We start from the raw sequence: 20,790 nt of genomic DNA on the forward strand, positions 1-20,790 counted from the left end.
ATCAGAGCGATGTGCATGGAGCAAAGGTAGTTGGTGTTGGTTTCTGGCCCGTGTGCGCTCACGACCCCATCCATTCTCTGAGTGACTGAGCTTCTCCACATGAGCCGCAGCGGCTCCTGGGCCCTTTGCACTTCAGGTTCCCCATACAATGCACAGGTTAGCATGGGATCTCTGTGCCTCCTTCCAGCTCCGTCTGCCTCATTGCTACATTCACATGAGGACACATTCCACTAGGGAACTATTGTTGCCGTCGTTAGGACACGAAAAACGCATCCTGGGCCCTCCTGAGAGGTGCTGCCGGGCCTCACATGCCTCCTGGATGCAGGGTTCAGTGTGGTTGGCATGCCCTCTGTGGGCCATGGTCACACCAAGCCCGTGCTCAGCAGCTTTTCTCACATCCCGGTCCCAGGCCACAGGGCGAGGAAGGGGCAGCAGGCCAGCAGGGCCTGGGGCCTGAACCACTCAGCAGGACAGCACTCCCGTTTGAATCCACGCTTGGGGTGGACACCAGGGAACAAGCACCCTAGGCTCCCCTGGGCTCCTGAGGTGTTTCGGGTGCCCCTTCCCTGCCCCCTTGCTCCATACCCCATGCCCTGGGAGCCCTTCCACCCAGGACATCAGGAGGCTTAGCCCCTCCAGCCTGGCTATGGGACCCCCGAAGCCTCGTGGTCATGTCCTCGTGGCAGGGAGCCTCTCTTTTTTCTGGAAATGAACTCCAGTCGTGCTGGCTGAGGGCTCCAGCACTGTTTGTTTGAGGCTCCATCCGTCGCCCAGGCTGCACGCCTGCTGCTCTCTGAGACGGGGCCCCGTTTTCCTTAACGTGCCCTGTTGTTCACCACAAGCTCTCTGGGCCTCCAACTCCTGCCCGCTCCAGGCTGTGTACTGTCTGCTCCCACCCCTCACACCCCTGTTACTGGGCTCTACCTTCTGCTGGGAAGCCCACCAGTTGGCTTTGACTGGTCTGTGGACACTCAGCACTGCCCTGGCCTCTGTTCACCTCTGTTTCCATCACGGTGGACACCCAGCTCTGTGTGACAACCTCACATCCTTCCAGCCATCCTCAGCTCCCAGGAGTCCTGGTCCAGCTCCTTCTTTCACACCTCCTACCATCCAGGATGCTTTTAAACAGCCTCTGAGTACCACAGACAAGCTGCCGCTCCCCCAGGCCACCTGCTCTGATGCTAGCCTAGGTCCCTGCATCTCGGCAGCCTCCAGGAGGAGGTGCCTCCTGGGCAAGGCCCTGAGTGACCACCTTAGTGTAGTCGTGCTCAGAAACTCAAAACCAGGTCCTGCTTCCTGTGAGCTCGTGAAGATTCTGGAGACATGGTCGGAGAGCTGACGCTGACTTCCCAAATCTGCTCCCAGGCCATTCCAAAATGTCTGCCCCTGAGAGAAGGCCCGACTACCCAGCAGTTGTCCCCTGCAATGGGGTGGGATGGCACTCATGGCACGAGAACTGCGGGGAGCAGGGATGTCTCCCTTGGTCTGTTTCACTCTCTTGGCAAGAAGACCACAGACCAGTGAAGAGTTCTGATGATGAAACTTTGCCCAGTTCTGACTCCCACTCTCTGTGGTCAGGAGCAGCCTTGGGGGGATGCTTGTTAAGAAACAGCTAGTGAGACTACACGGCAGAACTTTGTGTCACTGAAGAACATCGTAAAGTCTCACACCAGGACCATTTAACTGTGTGACGCTATTCTTCTCTTGCACAAAATGTGCCCCCAATCCAACAAGATTCCAGTTGCTCCTTCGTTTCTGGGCCTGATGGTGGGTGGGATAGAAGGAAATTCATGACTTCAGCCTCTAATCTGGTAGGACAATCAGGCACACACTTAGCTCTCTCTGTCTCTCACGGCCAAGGGAGGGGGACCAACTCGGAACTGACCTGGGCCCTGGTCACATCGAGGACAACAGGTTCCCTGCGTCAAGATGGAGTCCCTGGCTAAGCCATCTGTCTGAGGGGGCAGAGATGCGGTGGGCAGGCATTCTAGGTACGGGCAAGAAGAGCGGAGGTGAGGGAGCAAGAGAGCCCAGGCATGTTTGAGGAGGACAGGCCAGATGGTGTGGGTGACAACAGCCAATTACTCCTCCTTTCTGTGCTTCCTCTACGTTATTAAAAACCTGGGATATTACCCACAACACTCCAAATTATTCTGAGGGCAAAATGAGTGGATACGCACAGACTCTTAACCTAGACCTCTTGCCTTCCCCGGCCCTGCTCAGCCCTGGGTCCTGGCGCTTCTCTTGCTCTTAGAGGTAAAGGATGGTCTGCCGTGTAGCCAGTCACGTTCTTGGATGGCTGTGCCCTGTCAGGGAGGCCATGGGCAACCAGGATGTGTGCTCCATCCCTGCTGCATGCTGAAGGCCACGCTGGCAGAGGCCAGGCCCCCTGTGTGTCTGAGGGCCACTGGCAGCCTCCATCCAGAGGGGAGAGCTCTGAACCGCTAAACAAGTCATCTGGGTCTTGCTGTGACTGGGTGTTTCCGTGGGAGCACGTTCACAATACTCGGCGGTGACCCCTGAGCTGCTGATCACCGGGTGGGGACTCTGGGTGAACTCAGCGCAGTGGCTCTTGTCCACCCATACTGCCAGCCCTTCAGGATTTAAACAAGCAAGGCCGTGTCCATGGATGCCCAGAGATCATAGTTGGGTGGCATTCCCCTGGAGGACATCCCTACACCTGCCCCTCTCAGCCTCAGCTTTCAAAGACCCCAACAGAAATGGCTCACACAGCCCAGGAGGTAACCACAGCACAAGACTGCGGATGAGAGCACAGCCATCCCAGGGGCAAAGGTCTATGGGCTCGGGCCCAGCCAGAACGCAGGACAAGTCAGGAATAACATGACTCAGGGTGTGACGGATGGAGCTCCTAGACCAAGGACGTCAGCACCACACAGACCCGGAAGTCACCTTGGTCAGCAAGGGACCGAGTGGGGGTTTCGTCTGGCCAGGTACATGGACCCTTATCCCACCTGTCAGAACCCATCCTGGTCCATCAGGCCAGCCAGGAGTGGCTGTGAGGCACCTGAGGGAGGGTGGGGCCTTGAGGGGACTTCTGACTTGACAAGAGTGAAGAAGGAAGTGCAGGGGCTGGGGTCCTGGGTCACAGGGAGCAGGAGGGTGTCGGGAACGGGGCCCAGCTGGAGCCTGGACGGCTGCACCACAAGTGTTCCCCTGGAGAGGAGACGAGCAGGGAGAGGACTTCGGAGCTGGAGACAAGTTCCCAGCAGGATTCCAGGCCAGGGAAAGGGTGAGCATGCAGCCCCAGGGGGACACTGAGGAGGGGAGGTCCTGCCTGCCCAAAGTCCCTGCACAAATGACCTTCCCCTGGCCTTGTCCTCTCCACACGCACGGTTTGATCTCCTTACGTGTTTTCCCCACTTAGAGCTGATGCGTTTCCAGAGGCTGAACTAGAAAACTACAAGTTCCCAACATGGGGTCCAGAGACACGTCCACAAGAGACGCAGGAAATGTTTCCTCTCCCTCCAGAGTGTGGACGGGCAGCACCACCCCTGGGGCACAGATTGGGCCTGGCAAGTGGTGGCTTTAGGGCCCCCCATATTTCCGTGGTGGATGCTCGGCCTGAGAAAACACCTCGACCTCCCATCTCAGGGGTCTGAAGGGGCTGTCTCTGCTCCTGGCCCAGCTTCACGATGCTGACACGGACCTGTCCTCTGAGGAGGGGCACTTAGGGGTCTCCTTCAGCAGCCAGGGAGGGGCTGCACCTTCCCCCCTCTCCCACACACAATAATCGGATGACTGCAAAATTTCTTCCTCCAGTGAGGAATCTGAGAGTCTGGACAGCGTTTAAATTAGCACAGAATGTGAAAGAACCACCACTCCCAGGCTCTAAGAGAAACAGGACTTTAATACAACAGTCTGCAAATCTGGCATGAACTATTTACAAGCAGTGATTCTCACCCCTACAGAGATGGAAATTGGCCTCAGGAAGGGGTGGCAGGCGGTGGGGCCCTTGCACCCTCAGTGCCCCAGCTGGCTTCCCAGTGCTAAGGAAGAGGACATACGGCCACGGGACACTCACTCCCTCCTCAGCTTCATGATGGCCGTGCTCTCTGGGCCTGGAGAGATTTGCTGGCCAACTAGGAAGGGGGCTCCAGAAGGAAGGACAGGATGTAGCTACAGGACAGAGTGGCACCTGTGAGCCTCCCACAATCCACAGCCCAGGTGTCCCTCCCAGCATCTGCCCAGCAGCTGGAGTCCAGGTGCCCTAGCCATAGCCATGGGACAGGTCAGGGCTGACAAGGGAGCCATGGACTCAGGCTCTCTGGACTGGCCAGCAGGGAGAGTCCACCTGTTCCTCCTCATCTCCTGTCCAGCCTCACCTCTCATCCTCACTGAGCTGCTCCATGTCCCAGAACCAGGACCTGAATAGCTCCTGGGGCTCTAGGTTGTAATTCTCTGCAGCCTCCTGGAGCTGAACGATCTCAATCATCACACTGTGTTCCTGGGACCAGAGAAAGGAGACGATGCCGACAGAGCCTGCTGGGGATGCTGCAGGGTCTTCAGGGGGTGAGGAGTGGGGCAGGGGACTTGTCCTGGGTCCTTGCTCACATGGGACCCTCCCTCCCTCCAATTCCATGCAGGTCCTACCTGTTCTCAGAGATGGGTATAAGCCCCTCCTGCACAAAGTTTCGCTTGATGCCCACCGCAGCCCCCACCCCCCTACTGGATGGGTCTCCTAATTCTCTGTCATCCAACACTCTCAATAAATGTAAGACACAGGGGGTGGAGCCCATGAGAGTTCTGCCCAGGGGTGTCTCTGGTTTCAACACCCCTCTCCTCCCTGACATGGAAGGCCACAGCTGCTCACCTTTTTCTTTTTCTCGTGGTTGATCTCATTGCCCTGGAAGGCAGACAGCGAAAGTCCATCAGAACGAGCCCCCTAGCTATGACAAGCCCCCGGGTGCACCCCTTCTCATGGTGCCCTGCTCCAGGTCCAGGAGGGGGCTGGGCCTGACAGAAAACAGGACTTGGACCCAGGCCAGGCTCTGGGCTCCAGAGAAGGGAGGACATGGGGGCCGACACTCAAGGACCCTGTAGCCCAAGCCTCTCTGATGACAGACAGGGAGGCTGAGTCCTCAGGCAGGAAGGGACAGCTCCAGCAATGTGCTGCCTGACTTGGAGGCCGACTTCTCTCTCGCCTCCAACAAAACCCATGCGGCTCTGCAGGCGGGCAGCTCTGCTGCTTCGCCAGCCTGGGGACCCGGGACGGGCTCCAGGTGGAGCCTTCGTTCCCTCATCCCTAAGAGGGGCACACTGTCCCAGCCCACAGGGGAGCCTGGGAGGCTGTCATGACAGGAAGTTACCACATTCTGACCACTCAGGTCTTGGTGCTGTGACTGTGTCTTCCCAAGTCCCAACCTGGTCACCCCCTTCTGGCACCCAGGCTCACTCACATTTACATAATCCTCCATGGCAGTATCGAGCATGATCAGGTCAGTTAGCATGCTGCCCAGGAAGGGGACGATGCCCTGTGCCATTGGGATTAGATGGGATGAGCCCCTGGTCTCAGGTGTCCCCATGACCCTCCCCTGAAAACTCCTCATGCTCAGCCTCCTGGCCCAGCCCGGGGTCACCACATGGAGCAGCCTCAAATCCTTTATAGCCGGCCCTCAATCCCCACCCCTCACCCTCCAAGAACACCAGACTCCTCCTGGTCACCTCCCAGGGCCTGCTTTTGGCTGGTCACAGGGCCTTTAATCCTTGGCCCCTACACTCTCCCGACCCACCCTGCTGCAGCTCCCCAGGCCCTCCTCCTGGTCACTTCTAAGGGCGGGTGTCAGGCTCTGTGGCAACAGGAGGAGGGCTGCAGGAGGAAGGCCCCCTCTCTGGATTGGAGCCCCCAGCTGGGAGGGCAGAGTCCCCTCCTCTGACCTTGGAGCCCCTCCCCACAGGCGCACTCACCTTCTGCTGCTGCCTCTTCCGGCCTCTCTGCAGGGTCCTCAGCAGGGTGGCAAACTTGGAGGGCTGCTTCTGCCAGGATTGAGGACAGGGTCAAGGAGGCCATCCTCCCCTCACCCCACTTCTCCTCAGCCCCTCTGACCTCAGCCCTGGACGTCTGAACCAAGTCAGCTGGTACCCATGCTACTCCATCCTCCAGCACACTCTGATTCTAGAACAATCCTAGCTCCAACACTCTCGCTGTGTGACCTTGGGCCGAACGCCTGTCCTCCTTGAGTCAGCCTCCTCATCTGGAAAGTGTGACAACTCCCCCTACCTCGCAGGGGCTCCTGAGGACTCAGCGTCAGTCTACATGGTTCTGGCTCTCACCCCACGCAGCGTGAAAGGGTGGGGCGGGGCTGAGAGGACACTTCGGTTTCTCTTTCATGTGAAGCCTATGAGGTCCACTCAGGAAAGATCCACTGAGCACCACCAGTTTCCTGGACACTTCCCATAAGCCACCTGGGCACCAGTTACTGCTGACTAGGACCCAGGTGAGTGTTCCTGACAGGGACAGACTAGGAGGGACCGTGGTAGGGCCAGTGGGGAGTCACACATGCACAAACATCTGTCATGCTCCAGTCATTCAGACTCAAGGCTGGGCAGCCCATTTGTCCACCTGGCCTGGGGGAATGCCTGGCAGTGCCCATCCCGAGGGCAGGCAGGGTGCCCTCCTCGTGGAGAAGTGGTGAAGACAGAAGGAGCAGTGGGGGCCTGGCTTCCTAAAGACACACTGAGCTGCTTCAGGGAAGAAACATAAGCCCGTCCAACCCATCCATGCAATAGCCTGGAAGAATCTAAGTGCTGACAGCGTGGACCAAAATGAAAGGCAGCCCCTGCTCAACTGGCCAGCTCAGCATCCCCTCCGGGATCAGCCCAGACACCCCCACTTCCTGCCATGACCGGGGCTTCCCACCCCACAGACACCTCCCCCACCTGCCCATGGACCAAACATACCCCATCTTCCTGTTCATCCAGGGAAGACTGGAATTGTACACAGAAACTCCAAGTGAGAAATGACCGTCCACATCCTGCCCCGTCCCCCTTCCACACACCCCGCCTCTCCCTCCACATGCCAGCCTCCACTCTACCTTGATGAGCAGCTCCCAGCTAAGGGAGTTGTCCTCATCACAGAGCTTTTTAAATTTTCGGCAGCTCTTCCTGAGGGGGGAAAGGAGAAAGGAGAAACTCAGGAACAATGGGGCAGGGGGCATAAGTGCAAGTCCCTTCTCTATTAGAATCTGGAAAATCCAAACTGCCCGAATGAGGATTTTCGTGGGGGTCCTCTGAGCACTGACGTCACCATGGGACTGCAGAGGGGGATCTCATGTTGGTCACCTGGGGCTGCCACTCCCTTTTCTATGCAGCAGCTGTATTTTGACCAGTTTGGTTTTCCACTGGGCACAGAGTTCTGCTGCTGTATGGCAAACACTTGAAAATCTCCACTTTGGTTCAACCTACTATGTGACAGCCAGGGAACCTGATTCCTGAAGCAGAACTGGGGGCCTAAGTTGCCAGTGAGGATCAGGGACACTGCACACCCACCCAGGCCCTGTGCCCAGGGCTTACTGCCACCCAGGAAGCTCCAGCCGACGAGAGGGCAATGGCAGACACGTGGGAGCGCCCTCCTCCCCCTGGTCCTCCTGTGGAGAGGCCTCCCCACCTGGAGACCTTCCCCCAGGTCTTCTTCAGTCTGTGTATGGGCACGCTCTGCAGAGCCGAGAGGACTGCGTGCAGGGAGGAGATGTTCCTCAAGGCTCGGCACTCCTGAGGAGGGAGAGGAGGAGCTGGGAGGGGGAGCAGGAGCCCTGTCTGATCTGGCTTCAGTCCCCCTCCCTTCCACTCTCCCCTCCTGAGTGGGACAGAGGGCCAGGGCGCCAGGGTGGGCACAGGTGGACCAAAGAGTAACACTTCCAGGAGGAGGAATTTCGCTCAAAGTAGGAAGGAGCCAGGGAGGAAGTGAGCATCCCACCACTGGGACATGCGAGTCAAGGTCAGTGTGCCCTTGACAGGAAGGACCTAGCAACTGTGCAGGGGCTTAGAGTGCAGCCTTCAGTCCTGAGAGCTGATCAAGGAGAAGGGGCAGTTCCACGGCTCTGGAGAGGGTCTCCCCCCGCATACCCTGGCCACCTCGATCCACCGCTCCAGAACCTTGGCCCTGCCCCGGGCCGTCACGTTTGGGTCCCCAAGGCAGGACGTCATGACGCACTTTACTACTCTGTTGAACTGCACCACTGTGGCCCAGACGGTGGGTGCCACGTTCTCATGTCCGGGCCGGTTTCTTTTGCCCCAGGTGGAGCCCAGACACTCAGAGGGCTCGACGTTCTTGAACACTTCCTGGGGAGGAGGGGGAGTGTCACTCAGCCCTGCCACGGCCCAGCTGAGTGTCCAAGCAGGAGTCACCGGTCTAAGGAGGGGCTCAGGAAGCTGAGGATGTGTTCTCAGCGTGGTGGGAGCCCCTCGCTTTCATTGTTCTTCCACTGAGAGCACCCAGCACAGGAGGACCCGGGACTCCAGACTGGTGGGGAAAGGACAGGATCATTTACACACAGCCCACCCCCACAAACTGCAAGCTCCAGAGGGCTGCTCCGCTTGGCTCCTCCCAAGGGGGCATCTCCCTGCATCCTGAGCATCCTTGGTCCCAGGCCCCATTCCGCTGCACATTCCCCTGTGCCAGCTACACCCACGGGCTTTGTCAGGTTGTCTCCCTTTTAGTGAAGTACACGACTGGTGCATCACAAATGCTGAGGCTGCTGAGCATCCCGAGCAGATGGCTGGGCCGCCTGAGTTCCTGGCTGCACACAGTGAGTTCTCCTCCCCGACCTCTAGGGCCAAGCCCCACCAGGCTTCCTCTGTGTTCTACTTCACTCCATGTGCTCAGCCCCTCTGTCCAGCAGGGCCTCTTGGTCCCCATCTCTACAGTGTGAGGGTGGAACACGAAGGCTGGGGAGTTGCCCAGATCCCATGGTTGGGAAGTGGTGGAGCTGGGATTGGGACCCAGGTCACAGGAGCCGCCACAGGGAAAAGCAGGTCTGGGCCAGCTGATGGCATAGGGGTGGCCTGCCCCACCCCGCCCTGAGAACCCGGGTGCTCACCGCGTCAATGGCCGTCAGCTGTTCTGCCACGTCCCTTGGGGAGAAGGCCATGAGGCTAGGCTTCCCATCGGGCTGCTTCTTCCCGGTCACTCGACAGGGGTGGGAAGCCTCTGGAACCGGAGCTGAGTCTGCGGCTGTTACTGGAGCCTGAGGTGGAAATCCCAGCAGACCCCTTGGTCCCGTTGAGTCCAGTTCAGGACCTGGCACTTGGGCTGGGGCTGCTGATGGCACTCGCTCGGGGTCTGGAGCAGCTGAGGGCGCTGCTGCCGGTTCCAGCGCTAGAAGTGATGGCAGAAATAGAACTGGAGTTCCGTCCAGCTCCAGATGTGGCCCCTTTTCCGCCTCTGCACCTGGCAGAAGTGCTGGAGCTGGGGCAGGAGCTGGAGAAAGAGAAAGGGTCAGCTACATAAGTTGCTTTCCACGTGCCTTTCCCCAAACAGGAAAGATCCCACTGTCTTTAAATGAATCCCCAGTCGTGACCCACCCACTGGGGTAGTCTTCCAGGCCTACGGTCTCCCTTACCCTCTGTCTCCAACTCAGTGGCCTGGAAAAGGTCCACCTGGATGAGAAGAGGGGTGGCCTGGTGCTTCAGGACCGAGCCAGGCAAGAGGTCCTGGAGATACGCCAACGTCAGGTTGATCCTGGAGTGGCGCAGCATCTGCCACATATCCTGGGAGTTCTCCTGAGGCCGGGGGCCCCAGATGGGAGAGAGGGCACTGGGGAGAGGCATGTGTGAAGAGAGTCACAGGCCTGGCCTGCTGTTCCACACTGTGTTCCCACAGCACCTTCTCTGTGCCTGAGCCCCAGAGGGTGGACCAGCCACTCCAATCCCTGGGTGGCTGTCCTTGCACTGGAAGGCCTGGTCATCAGCCAATCTAACAGAGAGCCTGTGTGAGTCTGGTCTTCCACCTGACACTCTTTTCCCAAAGGGCCTGGACATAGCCTGCCCCATCCTCCACGCTCGAGCATCAGGACTGAGGTTGGAGGCAGATTTGTGACCAGGCTGCTCACCACCTACTGTTCTGGGCCCCAGTGGCGGTGCTTAGGAGAGGTGCATGTGCAGAGGGCAGGGAGAGGGAGAGGGAACTGTGGAAGCGAGGAGTCTCTCAGTGGCCGACTCAGCCCAGCCTCTCCTCTGCTTCCCATGGCGGGACTGGCACACCGTGAACAGGTCTCTTTGATTCATTTCCTCCTGTAGGGAAGACCGCAGACCTCAGGCCTCCCACAGAAACCCCAAGAGGTGTGAGATCCAGGGTCTGCCAGTCCATCCATAGCCACAGTCCCCATGGTCTCCTAGCCCCTTCTGTGGACACAGGAGGCCCTCCCGCTGGACCCAACACCACTCATGGTCTTAGTTGGTCCTTGAGGTCTGTCATCGTGGTCTGACTATGAGAGCATGCGTCCATATCTAGAGGAGGCCAAGAGGGTGTGACATCTAACGTCCTCTGGGCATGAATACTCACGATGCCCAGAAGTGAGCTTCTAGCTCTCAGGCTAGAATTGAGCCCCAGGGATAGTGTCTGCTTCCTTCATTGGACATCCTTAGTGTGTAGGAAAGGGTATGAATGTAGTAGGAGCTTAACATATGGTATTGAATGAATGAACCCCATCCAGAGCCTTCCCAGAATTCTGAGTGGGCCTGCGTCTCCTCTGCTGCCCACAGAGACCACTGCTCTGGCCGCACCGAAGACAAGGACCAGGATCAGCTAGATGGACTCGCTAAATTGTCTTGCCAATAGGAAAACAGTTTGCTTTCATGTACTTTTCCACACTCAGGAAGGCCACAGGCCAGCGAGGGGAGAGGCAGGGAGTCTCCTCACTGGGGATGGAAGCTGTAAGCGTGAGGACACGCAGCATGAGCAGCAGCCCCTTCTGTGGAGTCCGGCACCAGGCAAGCGTCTGCCGTGCTTTCTCCCGTGATTTCCTTCAGTGACCCTGTGAGGTTCATCCTCTTACCACCCCACTATTTGGATGAGCAAGGTGACGCTCAGAGAGGTGTGGGGACGTTCCCAAGGCACACGTTTATTAGGTAGGAGACTCCCTGCTGTGCTGTGGAGGGGTGGGCACTCACCTCTGGAGCAGCTGGTCCAGGACCTGTGGGGTCGGGTAGAAGGCCTGGTACACACACGGGAAGGTGGTGACGGAGATGGATCTGCCGTGGAAAGACGGTTGCAGGCAGCCTACCACCTTCTGCACTGCGCCTGCCTTGAGGGTCAGCATCGTGCGGGCCTCAGCCACGGACAGGGTGGGTTCCTTGGCATACCACGTGGACAAGGAGGGACACAGAGTCAGTGGAATCACCATGAACCACCAGGAGCATCAGGGTCTGGAGCTCAGACCAGAACCTCCCAGCACCTCAGGAAGTTGTGCAAGAGGGACGAGAGCCCGCCTTGAAAATGGTTTTGGACTTAAAAGTACAATTTGATTTTTAGGGGAATGACAAACACTCAGTACCTTCAAGGCATTCTGTGACCTGAGGAACAATTGTACCTCTGTGCATTAAGAGCCTGAGGTAAGAGCATTATCCCAGGGAGTCATCAATGAACATCCCCACCACAGACAGGAGCAAAGAGATGATTAGTGACCTTCTGCCAATCTGCGGATCTATGTCATGGCAGACCTGGAAAACTTAGAGTCTATTCGGACACGCTTAAAATGTGCCCTGCAGTGCTGGCTCAAATGGCAACAGAATTGGGTCATGTCAAGGTCCAACAGCATCGAAAGGCTGAATCACTGTGCAAAATGTCCTCCTCTGTGGAATATGATGAAGTCACTTAAGGCCTCAGCTCCTGACCTGAGCGGCCTACAATGAGTTGCCGTGTTCTGTGCAATGACAAGTAGCAGAGAAATGTATAGGATCCTGTAATCCCACCGCCATCCTCTTTATGTGTAAATCAGCCTAGCAAGTGTGATGATTCGTGAGGCTTGGAGCAGGTGTGCAAGGACAGTGGCGCTGAGTGCTACAGCTTCCCAGCCGGGAAGTTACAGCAATCAAAACAGGAGCAAAATGCTAAGGTCCTCATGGCCTCGTGAAAAGTGATAACAACATTAAACATTTCCTCTATGATTCCAAGAAACGTGAAGAGTGTCTTTCCACCCTACCCCACAGCTGGCTCAGGAGGAGAGGAGGCCCAGACTCCTTCAGGAGCAAGGCCGTAGGACACTCCGTTGGGAAAGCCCTGTGAGGGCCCCAGGGGTGTGCTCAGATTCAGACCTGGGTTCCAGGCCGACGCTGAACATCTTGGGGGGGTGGGGGTAAAGACATTCTGCTCCTGCTCTCACCTCAGACCGGCACAGGATGCTGCTGGTGGCCTGCTGCTCCTGCTCCTTGACTAGGGAGGGAGAGAAGTCGAACCCAACACATAACTCTTCAAACATCTCCTGAGTGGAGTTCTGGAAAGACAATGCCCGGCAGACGGGCCAGGAGGCATCAGGAGCCTGCTGGACATCGCCATAGGGGGACACCCCCATGAGAATTTCTGTTCCCTAGTTCAGGTACACAGGGACATCTGCACAGACATCTGACCAGGGAGGGAACTAGATGAAACTTCTAAGGCTCGGGATTAACACAAGGGCAGAGGAGCTTGATCCCCAGCACCCACCTGCTCAGGTTGCCAGCCTGGGGTATGAATATCACAGACTCACCAGTTTTACAGCACGTAACAAACTGCTCTGATTCGAAGTGTTTTGTGAGATGACAAGGTGCAGAGAAATGTATAGAATCCTGTAATCCACGCCCATGCTCTTTGTGTGTAATCAGCCTAGCAAGTGTGATGATTTGTGAGGCTTGGAGCAGGTCTGCAAGGACAGTGGCGCTGAGTGCTACAGCTTCCCAGCCGGGAAGTTACATCAATCAAAACAGGAGCAAAATGCTAAGGTCCTCATGGCCTCGTGAGAAGTGACAACAACAGTAAACCTTTCCTCTACGATTCCAAGAAACATGTGGAGAGTGTCTTTCCACCCGAGCCCTCAGCTGGCTGGGGAGGAGAGGAGGCCCAGACTCCTTTGGGAGTAAGGCCGTAGGACACTCAGTGGGAAAGCCCTGTGAGGGCACCAGGGGTGTGCTCAGATTCGGACCTGGGTTCCAGGCCCAACCTGAACATCTTGGGGTGGTGGGCGGGGAGACCCTCTGCTCCTGCTCTCACCTCAGACCGGCACAGGATGCTGCTGGCGGCCTGCTGCTCCTGCCCCTTGACTAGGGAGGGAGAGAAGTCGAACCCATCATGTAGCTCTTCAAAGATCTCCTGCGTGGAGTTCTGGAAAGACAGTGCCCGGCAGATGGGCCAGGAGGCATCAGGGGCCTGCCTGCACATCGCCACAGGGGGACACCCCCATGAGGAATTCTGTTCCCTAATTCAGGCACAGAGGGACGTCTGCACAGACATCTGACCAGGGAGGGAACTAGATGAAACTTCTACGCCTCAGGATTAACACAAGGGCAGAGCAGCTTGATCCCAGCACCCAGCTGCTCAGGCTGCCAGCCAAGCCCCGGGGTATCAATATGACAGACTCACCTGGCTGACAGCACATAACCCTCTCCTCCTGCCCAGGAGGGACCCACTCCTCACCTGCTGCCTTCCCGCACAGCGCCCACGCGTACACACACACACCGACACTCACACACAAACCCTCACACAAGGTGCAAGGGCTATGGGGCTGCTCAGGTGGGATCCGAGTTGTGTCCTGCCCTACAGTGGGCTGCCCTGGGCTGCCCCACATTACCTTTGGGTACCTCCTGCCAAATTGGCCATGAGGCTTGATCCGATGTCCACAACAACACAACAGTCTCACACTCTGGGCTTTCCTGAGCCTAGAGCCTCTGAAAACTGGTACACAACAAGTAAACATGTTGTACTCTGAAGTGTCGCCAGTCAAATGAACTGGCTAGGGGTCTGTCTCTAGAATTAACTGCCTGGTTACCAGAGTTCTAAATCTGTTGGGGTCTATCGCCAAGGAAGTGAGGTCACTTTTTCAAGATTCCATTACCTGGGCTGCTTCCTGTAATCGGACCTACCCAAACCACCCCCATGTCTTCTTCTTAACTCTACATGAGGAGCTTCCACAGCCCCAGCCACAGCTCCCTGGGAATGTGATGAGGGTCCCAGCTTTGAGGAGGCAGAGCAGAATTCAGACCTCCTTTGTCTTACCAGTTCTCTGTCCTGGAAAACTCATTGTGCCTCTCAGGGCCTCCCCAGTCTCCAAACCTGCCCAAGGGGAATCTGCCTAGAATCTACTTGCTAGGGACATCATCAGGTGTATATGAAATAATATCCATACCACCTGTGAGGTGGTGTCAAGTGCAAGGAATGCACAAACAAAGAGATGGAAGAATTACGAGAAGGGATGTAGCATGAACACCACTCAAACCAGGCCTGGGTTCAGCAATGCGCTATTGCAACAGGCACTTCCTCTCTTGGCCTCATTTCAATGTCAGCACAAGGAGAGGGTTGATGAATGAAATCCAGACACTGTCATCCTCTGGATTCAAACCTCTCCATTGTTTCCTCTTCTGTTTAGAAAGAGACCCAAGAGCCTCATCTTGATCTGTGAGGTGGGCAGCCTTCACCGTGGCTCCCAGAGATCCCCACCCGTGGTACACACATCCCTCACAGATTCCTGTGTGACCGCTGAGTGCTTAGTGACTGGCTCTCGCCAACAGAACACAGCCAATGTGGACGAGTGTCATGTCTAAATTTTAAACACAGAAAGTCTCTCACTTCTTTCTTATTCCCTCTCTTAAGTTCCGTCTCTCTCTCTTTCCCGTGTCTCTCTCGCTCTCCTGTCCCTGAGCTGTGGAATCAAGCACACACGTTTTGAGCTGCCATACACAGAGGCCCACATGGGAGAGAACCGAGGCAGCACCCAGGCCAACAGACAGAAAGGAACCCATGCTCTGAGTCCAAAGTGCACCTCGACTCCTTTGAGTGAACCTGAGAGGAAATTCTCTGCCAGTCGAGCATCACTTGAGGCCGCTGCCGCGGCCTTGAGGCATCTTGAGCAGAAGAACCAAGCTAATCTATGTCTGATTCCTCAACCACAAAAATTGTGAGATATGAGGCATTTGCCGTTTACAGATGCAAGGCACTGGAACCGTGATTTCAGGCCCCAGGATCTGGCCCTGCCCTCCGCCGCCTCCTCTCTCCCCCCAGGCTCCCTCCAGCCACACTGGCCACCTTTCTCACATCCTCTGGCCAAACCCCCTTCTGCCCATGAGCGTCTACAGCAGGGGTGCCTTCTCCCTGACACGCCGCTCCCAGACTTGTGCAGGGCTGGCTCCCTCTTGTCATTCTGGTCCCAGGAAATGTCACCCCAGTGAGGCCTTTCAGACCCCTACCCGGTGACCCCCAGCCCTCCCACACAGGCCCCTGAATGTCCCCTCAGCGCTGGCTCTTTCCCCTCTCATGTCTTTGCTTTCATGCTTTTGTCCTTGTCCCCTCCAGAGTGTGAGCTCCTGACCGGCAGGGACCACTCAGTCACTGTCAGCCCTGCACTTACACCCACCTGAGCACCTGGCACAGGGTGAGTGCTCGGTGCACAGTCGCTGAGTGAAGAATTGTGAAACTCGTGTCCCCTCCTCCTGCTCTTCACCAAGTCAGACTGTGGAGAGGAGCGCTAGTACCAGGAGGAGTGAGTTCTCTCTGACGCGGGGCACAGCCGGAAAGGCCTCTGCACAGCTATTCACTGCTCCAGCAGCTGAGGCAGGCTGAGTGGGCGCCGTGTAAGTTTAAGAAGTCAGCACAGGGACTGGATGCACACAGCCTGCGCAATGACACCACCAGTTCACTTAACATCCGTCACCGAAAACAGAAAAGTAAGTGTTTGCTTGTGATGAGAAGTTTAGCTTCTTGGTTCTTAGCAATTTTGAAATGTACCACACAGCAGTGTTAACTTAGGCAGTGCTGTGTGGCAATTACATCCCAATAGAAGTGACAACAGTGAAAACCCAACCTCATTGGGCACCACTGACGCTGGAGGCTGCCTGCCCCCTGGTGGCCAGCACCAGCACTGCAGCCCTGGCAGAAGCCACCACACAGGAAGTCTCTTTGGGTGTCCTCAAGGCAGAGGCTCCCCACTGTCCCAGGGGTAAAGGAGCAGGACCTGCAGGCTTCCAGGCCGTGGGAGGAACCTCAGGAGCCTCCCTCTCCCTCATCTTTCTGTCCCTCCACTTGGGTGTCCTTTTTTCTCAGGCATCCTGACCTCAACCAAGGCAATGATTCTCCTCTCCAGCCAATTGAGGACCTCGGGGGTCCAACAAGGACTGGTCTTGTCCCTGGACTCTGGCCTTAGTTCACAGTGCTCTGGCATGTTCTTCCTTATCCCAAGTTCTCATCCACCCGAACCCCCAAACCTCTCTCAGTTCTAAAGGATCTCCTGCAGGTGGGAAAGCATTTTCTCAGGTGCTCAGAGCACAGGGCGTCATCGATGGAGAACCAAGGGCCATAGACCCTTCGTGAGCATCATACGGAACCCAGGGAGTCACCCGCTGGACGCACTCCACTTTACACAGGAGGACACCAAGGTCTTCTCTCCTCTACCCAATGTCTACACAAGAGGAGAACGGCTCCTCAGAGTAGCAGGTGCCCACAGAAGTGGACTCCAGCTCCCCAGTCCTGTGCCCTCCAGGCTGGGTCAGGGATGCCCTTGGAACAGGTACACACCTAGAAACCTCAGGGATTCTTCGGTCCGTCTCGGGCCTTCTGGTCATGTAGCCAGGAGGAGGGATGCTACTGTTCATGGCAGAGCTGCCTCCAACTGCCTTCTCCTCGGCCTCTTGTCACTTCCCTGGTGTCTGCTCTTTCCTGGGGTCCCTGCATGGTCCACACAGGAGAAATCGGTGTGAGTGTGCCTGTGCATGATTGGATGCCAACAGGAAGATGGCCCCCCCATGGACGGGGTGGGCAGGGCTCCCCTAGGACCATGAGGTCCCTGTTTCCAAAGAAAACCCGAAGGGAAGGGGTTGAGCCTTGGCCGAGGAAGCCAGAGCCCTGCCGGATTCTCTGGATTCTGACCCCCTCCTGAGGTCTGGGTCAGTCCCTCCAACTTTCTGGGCCTCAGATTCCCAAATGGACAAAGAACACGTTTTGTAAGAGCAAAGTCAAAATGGACCCTCTGCAAATGAAACAAGTTCCATGCTTTGACCTCCCCCCACTGTTTATCCTCCAAGGAGACTTCGAACCTACACGGTGTCTATTACTGGGTAAAATCACCCTCAGCACACAAAACTGATAATGGTTAAAATGGCACACGGTGAACTTTATCAGTGACTAAATATCGATGGAAGAAGAAATACATCCGAATATATTTTGATATGACTGATAAGATTCAGGAAAGTTTACTTGCTAGAAAGAATAACACCTAAACAAAACTTAAAATGTCAGAACCTGTAGTCAGTACATTATGATGTAGATTAAAAGAAATTCAGTCATTTGCATAACAATTAATTGATTCTGAGAAAAAATAGATTCAGTGAATTAATAACAAAATGGATACACTGGAATTGTTTTATGGTGCTTATTTTATAGCAGTCAAGGAATTAATACTACTATATTGCATTTTGAAAGTCACTAATAGCGTAAATCTTAGAAGTTCTCATCACAAGAAACACATTTGTAACTCTTGATGATAGACGTCAACCAGACTTCTTATAGTGATCATTTCACAATATACACACATATTGAATCATTCTGATGTAGACCTGAAACTGATATAAAACAAACTTAAATTTAATATTAAAAATGTCTTACTATGTTTTCTCTGAAAAATACATGGTCACAAAAATTTTGCAGAGTTCTGTATAATTCTGATTTCAAGGTTCTCTTAGGCCCAGAATGAAAACATTTGTCTGATCAAAGTTGCCTCAGGTACAAGGGCTGAGACAAACACCAGGGTCAGAATGGAAGGGCACGAATGGAAACACTAAATCATCCTCTGCTCATTTCTTTGTATTTGCACTTTTAACAGAAAATCTATTTTTATTGGCTTAAAACGCACATAATGTGAAACTTACCGTCTGGCCCATTTTTCTGTGTGCACGCCATCAAGCACATTGACTTCCTTACGCGCATCTTCAGTGTGTTGGCCACAGTCGTACGGTGGTGCAGCCATCACCACAGTCCATCTTCAGAACTCTTGTCACCCCACAGAACTGAAGCTCTGTCCCCACTCATCGGTCACTCCCCTTCCCCTGCTCCCACCCCTGGCCAACAGCATCCGCTGTCCGTCTCTCTGAATCTGACCATTTCAGGAATGCCATATAAGTGGAGTCACACAAGGCCAGTATTTTTGGGACTGGTTGATTTCATTTAGCATAATTTCCTAAAGGTTCATCCATGTTGTCTCATATCTCAGAATATCCTTAGTTTTTAAGGATGAATAACATGCAATTGTATATATATACATGCCCATGTTGCTTCTCCATTCATCCCTGGATGGATCCTTGGGGTGTTCCACGTTTCAGCGATCATGAACAATGATGCCGTGAATATGGGTGTTCAAATATGTCTTTGAGACCAACTTTTCAGCTCTGAGGTGTATATATCCTGTAGTAGAATTGTTGGGTCATTTAGTGATTCTATTTTTAATTGTTTTAATGAAATGCCATGCTGATTTCCACAGCAGCTATACCATTTTACATTCCAGCCACAGTGTACGTGGGTCCAATAACTCCACATCTTTGCCAGCATGCCTTTCTTCACTGTCTGATTTTTGGGGGTGCCGTCACATGGATGTGAGGTGATGTCTCATTGAGATTTTGACTTACATTTCCCCAGTGATTAGTCACATTAAGCATCTTTTTAGATCCTTGTTGACCATTTGCGTATCTTCTTGGAGGAAAAGTCTATTCAAGTACTTTGCTCATTTTTGATTTGGGTTGTTTGTTTTTTTGTTGTTGAGTTGAGAAGTTCTATGTCTATTCTGGATATTCAGCCCTTGTCAGATAGATCATTTGCAAATATGGGCTCCCATGCTGCATGGGTTGTGTTTTTACTCTGTTGAGGTTGTCTTCAGAGGCAGAAAAGGTTTTAATATTCACGAATTTTGGCGTCTGTACTCTGTTTTTTATTGCCCATGCCTTGAGTGTCATATCCATGAAATCATCGCCAAGTCCTATTGTGAAACGTTTTGTCCCATGTTTTCCTCAAAGTGTTTCAGTTCTTACATTTGGGTCTTGATCCATTGAGAATTAAGTTTTATATCTGGTGTGAGGTCAGAATCCAAGTTTAGATTTTGCATGAAAATATCCACTTTTTCAGGAACCACTGGTTGAAAAGACTGTCTTTTCCACGTTGAACAACCTTGGCCACCTTATTTCTGGGCTCTCTATTCTGTTCCGATGCTCTATGTGTCTGTTTTATGCCGTTACAATGCTGTTTTGATACTGTAGGTTTGCAGCAAGTTTTACATCAGTAAAAAGAGAGTCCTCCAACTTAGTACTTCCTTTCAAGACTATTTTAGACATCTGGGCATACTTGAGATTCCATATGAATTTTAGGATGGGTGTCTTTCAGCACAAAATGTCCTTGGGATTTTGATAAGGACTGCATTTAATTGCTTCATCTCTTTGGAGGAAGCTGACATCTTAACAACAAGGAGGCTTCCAATCCACGATCACAGGACGCCTCTCATTTCTGGTAGTGCCGGGTGGTTGTTCAGGTGGAGGGGACAGCACTCTTCCAAGTAGTCACGCAGGGTCCCAGAATTCCTCCACACTGTGCCTTCAGCATTTCCTCAGAACTCATCGACATCTGCATCCAGTCAAGGGAGAGAAAAATGCGTGTCAAATGCATGTGGGAAGTTTTCAAGGACTGGATGTGGATGTAGCACACGTCTGTGCCACCCTCTCCCCTGGCCAGAACTACGCACGGAACCAGCAGACCCTAACAGTCGGCACTGCAGGCAGAACCAGCGGACCCCACCAAATTTGGGACTGTGGACTAACCAAGGGCTAGAGACTCAGCGTCCCAGGGAACCATCTGCCAGCTCCAGCTGCCTGCTAAGACTCTGACTGGCACTGTGGACGAACCCAGGGCTGAGACAGATGCTCTGCTAGAGCATCCTGTCAGACTACACTGGCCCGTTAACCTGCGCCTGGAAAGTCACTTAGCCCAGGAGCTCAATGCAAGGACAGCGGATCTGAGATACACAAGACGCTTACCCATGGCCCTCAGAAACAGGAAAAAAGACGGAGAATCCAAAGGCTTCATGGCTACCAACGCTTGTGTTTCTCATCCGCGAAGCCATGAGAAGTCTCCTTCCAATCCCACTGCTGCCACCAAGCCGTTAAGAAACAAAATGCAACTGTGTAAGTCTAAAGAACTCCATTGCTTTATTCACCAATTCCTGCACCCAGAGGCATCCAGTCTAGCAGATAGAAAGGAGCTCCAAGGAGCTGTACGGAATGAAAGACTTTGAAAGGCAGAAGGGAGAAGGAAAAGAAGTCACAGCAGGCGGGAAGGTGGCTGGCTTATTGCAAGGTTACTTTCCTCAGGGGACAGCAGCAGTCTATGACGTGGAATACCTACCTAGTACTGATTGGGGGATTCCTGATCCACTGGTTTAAGATTCTGTTTCCGGGAGAGTCGAAAATCTAATGAAGTCAAGACTCAGTTTGGTGAGGTGGGTAAGAGGCTCCTCTTGGGGCCCGCCGTCTGGTTTTGACACATGACTCTGCTGGCCCCCTGCTGGCCCCAGGTACACCCGGGTTTCCCTTCCTGACCATTGTTGGTCACACATC

At 54.4% G+C, this 20,790-nt stretch overlaps 1 protein-coding gene across 3 annotated transcripts; it reads right to left on the reverse strand.

Moving 5' to 3' along the window:
- Window positions 1-3,848: 3,848 nt before the first annotated feature.
- On the reverse strand, window positions 3,849-20,363 carry LOC138919071 (ral guanine nucleotide dissociation stimulator-like). 3 transcript variants are annotated; one of them, XM_070243104.1, is made up of 17 exons: window positions 20,212-20,363; window positions 18,064-19,801; window positions 13,779-16,864; window positions 13,202-13,312; window positions 12,339-12,449; window positions 11,128-11,309; window positions 9,579-9,772; window positions 9,057-9,436; window positions 8,083-8,298; window positions 7,625-7,728; window positions 7,053-7,122; window positions 6,919-6,945; window positions 5,926-5,994; window positions 5,418-5,492; window positions 4,832-4,864; window positions 4,344-4,465; window positions 3,849-4,137 (listed from the first exon to the last, which is right to left on the reverse strand). In XM_070243104.1, the coding sequence occupies exons 3-17, from the start codon at window positions 13,902-13,904 to the stop codon at window positions 4,101-4,103; spliced, it is 1,857 nt and encodes a 618-aa protein (XP_070099205.1). In that variant the 5' UTR covers window positions 13,905-16,864; window positions 18,064-19,801; window positions 20,212-20,363; the 3' UTR covers window positions 3,849-4,100. The 3 variants fall into 3 exon arrangements, with proteins under 3 accessions (XP_070099205.1, XP_070099207.1, XP_070099206.1); XM_070243106.1 differs by lacking the exons at window positions 6,919-6,945; window positions 12,339-12,449; window positions 13,202-13,312 and having other exon boundaries at window positions 3,849-5,492; window positions 16,715-16,864; window positions 20,212-20,361; XM_070243105.1 differs by lacking the exons at window positions 6,919-6,945; window positions 12,339-12,449; window positions 13,202-13,312; window positions 13,779-16,864 and having other exon boundaries at window positions 3,849-5,492; window positions 20,212-20,362.
- Between the last annotated feature and the right edge of the window lie 427 nt (window positions 20,364-20,790).

Source organism: Equus caballus, chromosome 19, assembly GCF_041296265.1.
Source record: "Equus caballus isolate H_3958 breed thoroughbred chromosome 19, TB-T2T, whole genome shotgun sequence".
In the NCBI taxonomy this organism is placed as follows: domain Eukaryota; kingdom Metazoa; phylum Chordata; class Mammalia; order Perissodactyla; family Equidae; genus Equus; species Equus caballus.

Bases quoted from the DNA above. Each gene is read 5' to 3' on its own strand.
- LOC138919071 (XM_070243104.1), bottom strand. From the start codon at position 13,904: ATGTTTACTTGTTGTGTACCAGTTTTCAGAGGCTCTAGGCTCAGGAAA. The intron at 11,310-12,338 runs GTGAGAGCAGGA...TGGTATGCCAAG, and splicing joins GCATCCTGTGCCGGTCTGAG to GAACCCACCCTGTCCGTGGC. The intron at 7,729-8,082 runs GTATGCGGGGGG...CTCCCTCCTCAG, and splicing joins GGTGGATCGAGGTGGCCAGG to GAGTGCCGAGCCTTGAGGAA.